Below are 5519 nucleotides of genomic sequence, written 5' to 3' on the forward strand. Positions count from 1 at the left end.
AACCCGTGTCCCCTGCATCGGCAGGCGGACTCTCAACCACTGCACCACCAGGGAAGCCCCCCTAGGATATATTTTGAAAATCATTCCACATCTGCACCTAGAGGTCTCATTTAATGGCTGCAGAACATTCCATGGTGTGGGAGAACCTCAGTTTATTTATTAACCAACCTTCTCTTGATAGACAATTAAGACATTAATAGACATTGTTGGGGTTTTTCTGCTGTTGTGAAATTTGCTTTATTTAACGTCCTTGTGCCTGTGTCTTTATGTCACTCACATGTGTATCAGGTGTTTGTATTAATCTGCTTGGGCTGCCACAGCAAAATGCCACAGACAGAGTGGCTCACACAACAGAAATTTGTTTCTCACAGTTATAGAGGACAGAAATCGAAGGTGTCAGCAGGGTTGACCTCTCTGAAGCCTCTTCTCCCGGCATCTTCTCATGGTCCCCGCTGTGTACATCTGAGTCCTAGTCTCCTTTTCTTATGAGGACTGCAGCCGTATTGGTTTAGGGCCCATCTTTTTTTTTTTTTTTGGCCACACCACCCGGCGTGTGGTATCTTAGTTCCCTGACCAGGGATCGAGCCCGAGCCTCCTGCATTGGAAGGCAGAGTGATAACCGCTGGACTGCTGGGAAAGTCCCACGGTCCATCTTAATGAACTCTTTTCACTTCATTACCTCCTTCAGTGCCCTGTCTCCAAATATAGTCATTCTGAGGGGCTGGGGCATTGGGTGAGTTTGGGGGAGGGGTACAATCAGCCCATAACAGTGTTGTAAGCTCCTTGAGGGCTGGGGCCTCATTTATAATACTGCACATCCCTGCTCATGATTGAGGCCTGACACATCTAAGCCCTCAGTATCCATTAGTAGGATAGCTGATTTATTTGGTTTATGCCCATTTTTTAATAAAATATTATCTTTTGTCTTCCTTTCACTTTTTGAAAAAAAATATTTATTTTTTAGGAAGTATTGTTGCTGTGCAATATTCTATGCTACAGGTGTACAATATAGTGAATCACAGTTTTTAAAGGTTATACTCGATTTACAGTTATTATAAAATATTGGCTGTATTCCTCATGTTACAAAACATATGCATGTAGCTTATTTTATACATAATAGTTTGTACCTCCTGTTCTCCCACTCCTGTATTGCCCCTCCCCCCTCCCTCTCCTCGTCCTCGCTGGTAACCACTAGTTTGTTCTATCTGTGAGTCTGCTTCTTTCTTTGTTATATCCACTTGTTTGTTGTATTTTTTAGATTCCACATATAAGTGATATGGTACAGTATTTGTCTTTCTCTGACTTATTTCACTTAGCATAATACCCTCCAAGTCCATTTGCTGCAAATGGCCAAATTTCGTTCTTTTTTATGGTTGAGTAGTATTCCGTTGTTTATATATACCACATCTTCTTTATCCATTCATCTGTTGATGACCATTTAGGTTGCTTCCATATCTTGGCAATTGTAAATAATGCTGCTATGAATATTGGGGTGCATATATCTTTTCAAATTAATGCTTTTGTTTTTTTCAGATATATGCCCAGTAGTGGGATTGCTGGGTCGTATGGTAGTTCTATTTTTAGTGTTTTGAAAAACCTCCATACTGTTTTCCACAGTGGCTCTACCAATTTACATTCCCACCAATAGGCCTGTAAATTTTTTGCACATCCTGGCCAACATTTGTTATTCATGTTCCTTTTGATGACAGCCATTCTGACAGGTGTGAAGTGATATCTCATGGTGGTTTTGATTTGCATTTCCCTGATAATTGAGCATCTTTTCATGTGCCTGTTGGCCATCTGCATCTCCTCTTTGGAAAAATGTATATTCACTTCTTCTGCTCATTTTTTAATCGGGTTGTTTGTTTTCTTGTTGTTGAGTTGTATGAGCTGTTTATACATGTTGGATATTAACCCCTTATTGGTCATACCATTTGCAAATATCTTCTCCCATCCACTAGGTTGTCTTTTCATTCTGTTTATAGTTTCCTTGTCCTCCTTTCACTTCTAACCTTCTTTAGAGAGTCCCCCAAACTGATCTAATTGGCTTTGTAGCATTTTAAAATTTAGAAAATAGCATTTAGATGGGCATTATAACGTAGTGGTTGAGTGTTGGCTACAAAGTCAGAAACTGTGCCTCCTCAGTTTCCTCATCTATAGAGTGGAGATAATATTATCCATCTCATAGGGCAGTTGTGAGGGTTAAATAAATTACTTATTGATAGAAATCCCCTGTCTCCCTACCTCTGTATCACTTGTTAACATCTCATCTACAGAACACGTTTTGGAAATGGCTGGTCATGAAAATTGCTCTTGGCTTCAGGAGCAACGCCCAGTTAAAATGCCTTGAACAGTAGGGTTATTTTTCCCACGTAACAAAGAATCTGGAGGTGGACATTATTAGTGTTGGCTCAGTGCCTCTGGATTAGAAGCTTAATGATCTTGTTAACCTTCCCTCAAAGCTTCAAGATGGCTCCAGCAGCTCCAAGCATCACATACACAACTACACTCAGGGGCAGGGAGCAAGGACAGTCTGGGTAGCAGATTTTTCCTCCAGTGCCTCTCAAGGAGAGAAAGATCTTCCCCAGAAACTCTCCCAGATGTATTGTGTCTTGCTGGCTAGAAATTACTGGGCCAATTCTAGGTTAAAGAAAGGCTGAGAAAGTGAGCCTTTAGGCTATTTCCAATCCCGATAAGGAGAGAAAGGGGTTGGGAATGGTTTCGGGTGGCCACTTAACCACCTGCCACCCTGCTTGAGGGACATAGAAGTTGTTCTCATCTTAGGAAGAGGAAAACTCAGCCATGGAAGGGGTTGAAATCTCCAGGCTCTAACTCCCATTCACAAGAATTTATTCAACAAATACTTACTGAGCACCTGCCCCTTGCCTGCACTGGGCCAGGCTGTGCTGATGTGGAGGTGAACAAACTAGGCTTGGGCCCCTGTCCTCTCGAACAGTCTGGGACCCAGTGGCCACCCTGTGGCTGCATTTATAAGCTGTTTATTTATTGCACATCCACCATATGTCAAGTGTCGTACTGTCCACCTTACACATAAGTCAGTTACTACAGTAATCTTGAGTGTCCAGCCCCATTTTGCAGATGAGCAACAGGGTCAGAGGGTTTGTGAAACTTGCCCAAAGTTAATAGGCTATGGAGTCAGATTTGATTCTCTACCTGACTCCAAAAAACCCCCAGAACATTCTGAACCTTAAAAAACCCACAGTGGGGCTTCCCTGGTGGCGCAGTGGTTGAGAGTCCGCCTGCCGATGCACGGGACACGGGTTCGTGCCCCGGTCTGGGAATATCCCACATGCCGCGGAGCGGCTGGGCCCATGAGCCATGGCCAATGAGCCTGCGCGTCCGGAGCCTGTGCTCCGCAACGGGAGAGGCCATAACAGTGAGAGGCCCACGTACCGCAAAAAAAACAAAAAAAAACAAAAAAAAAACCCACAGTGACAGACTGTCATAAAGACATATGACTAATCAGCACTGTTTGCTGTTCTTAAATTACATTGTCATTATAGGATGCTTAACTAGATAACTTTCAGAATGGCTTTTAAGATTCCTGTGATTCTTTCAAGCTCACTTTAGGCTGTGTGTGTGTGTGTGTGTGTGTGTGTGTGTGTGTGTGTGTGGTGTGTGTGTGTGTGTGTTTAAAAGCCTGATTGAAATTATAAAGTTATTTCCTTAGTGATTTTTGCCATTAAAAAAAATAAATAACTTTCTGAGCCAGCAGTACTCTGGGATAATGTTATCTTTTCTTACAGTGGATTATTAGCTCACTCCTTCGTGCCCTCATCCATTTTAAACTTTCATTTATACCTGTGTTCACATCTTGGAAGAAAAGGCAGAATAAACCCCACTTCCAACCTGAGATCAGCACTTCGCTAATTGTGGGTCCCCACGTTGATTCTTTTGAGAATGTTCCAGGCCTGCATTATTTATGGTGCTGTGTGGGCTGCCTCATCTTCATTCTTGGATGATTCTTTTTGGAGAAGCAAGAGCAGTACCTCCCTGCGATTTAAAATTTATTCTCCAACCTTTTAAAGTAGTGACAAAAACTTGGATTCATTTTAGATTTGGCCAAGAGCCTGATCCACAACTCTTGATGTCATTGACCACAGATCACCCTGTAAAGACCTACCCTGGGATGTGAGTGTAGATGGCGAACTCCAAACAACGAGGCAGGGGATGGTTTAGGTTGTACCAAGTTCTTACAGCCACCATGCAGAGGCTCTCTGCAGACCAAATAATGGAGGGATGTGAAGGCGGTCGCTTTGTTTTCCAATACTAGCATATGCTAGTCTGTAGTCCGTTAGGCAGGAGAGAAAGACTAGTAGGTTCTGTGAGGTAGGCCAGATGGCTTAACTTGTCTTTTCCTGTCCCCTCGACCAGGTTTCCGTTGTTCACTGCGGTGTACCAGATCTGCTACGAAGGCAGGCCCGTTCAAGAGATGTTGTCTTGTCTCCAGAGCCATCCAGAGCATATATAAAGTGAATCTTGAAACCTGTCAGGGAAAGGCCTGCCTTTGCAGTCATTTGGATTCAGATGGAAAACCGGGACTTGGCAACAAGATGTTTGCTTGACCGTAATCCCATCATGGATGTGTATGAATTTTTACAGGTTCATTTTTGAATTGCGAGATGAAGTTCATTGGCTAAGATGTTACTGGGCAACATCTAGACGCACATATATGAACGTGTGAGTGTGTGTTCCTTTTTCATTCTGTGGATATTTCTATGAACCAAAATTAAAGGCCCTTTTTAAAAATCACTGTTGAAATTTTCCCACTGTGGTAGCTTATCAGATTGGAACTATCGTAGCGAAAAGGTTTTGATCTAATTCCTACGTATTCCAGTGAAGGAATTTTTTTTTTCTCATCCTCTTGAGGTTAAAATTTAACCAACATTAACATGGTAAAGTGGACGAGTGAGTGAGTTCAAAGATCAACATACTGTAACTTTTAAACGCTATCTCAAAGCCAACATAATTAACTACTTTCATTGTGGGTTGATCTTTTTTTTTTTTTTTTAACAATTACTTGTTTTTAATTAGGTAATCCACTCATCTGTTTTCCTCTCACTGCAGTTTTCTGCATTTTTAGCCTCTTTTCTCTTCATTAGCTACCAGAATGTGCTTTCATAAAGGCTCAGCAGTGGCAGAAGACAGAAAACTCATCTGGGATTTTTCTGCTGTGACTGACACATTCTTCTGATTAATGACACTTGTATGATGCTTTTTGTCAGGTCGTACTTTTGTGCAAATATTTCCTTTAAGCCTCACAGATCCCCTGAAAGGGGGCTGCTGTTATTCCTCTTTTAAGGTGCAGTCACTGTGCCTTGTCGCCCAGTGAGTAGGGGCACAGCCAGAGGCTCTCAGGCTTGAGAGCTGGTTTGAACCCACGTGAATTGGTTGTAGCAGATGCCATTTGCAGCCTTTCTTGAGGCCGTCGGCGGGCTTCCTACAGCTGAGGCTTGCGTGCGTCCTTGTCTAGAAGGATATCACTCAGTGTGGACCTC

At 42.6% G+C, this 5519-nt stretch overlaps 1 protein-coding gene across 1 annotated transcript in view; it reads left to right on the forward strand.

Moving 5' to 3' along the window:
• GPD1L (glycerol-3-phosphate dehydrogenase 1 like) overlaps positions 1-4764 on the forward strand; it is a 57977-nt gene extending 53213 nt beyond the window's left edge. The window contains exon 8 of the mRNA XM_007464915.1: positions 4396-4764. Within this exon, the coding sequence (XP_007464977.1) occupies positions 4396-4492 (97 nt within the window). The 3' untranslated portion in view covers positions 4493-4764. The remainder of the gene's footprint in view (positions 1-4395) is intronic.
• The last annotated feature ends 755 nt before the right edge of the window (positions 4765-5519 follow it).

The sequence above is a fragment of the Lipotes vexillifer genome, unplaced genomic scaffold (genome assembly GCF_000442215.2).
Source record: "Lipotes vexillifer unplaced genomic scaffold, Lipotes_vexillifer_v1.1 scaffold1934, whole genome shotgun sequence".
NCBI classification, from domain to species: Eukaryota; Metazoa; Chordata; class Mammalia; order Artiodactyla; family Lipotidae; genus Lipotes; species Lipotes vexillifer.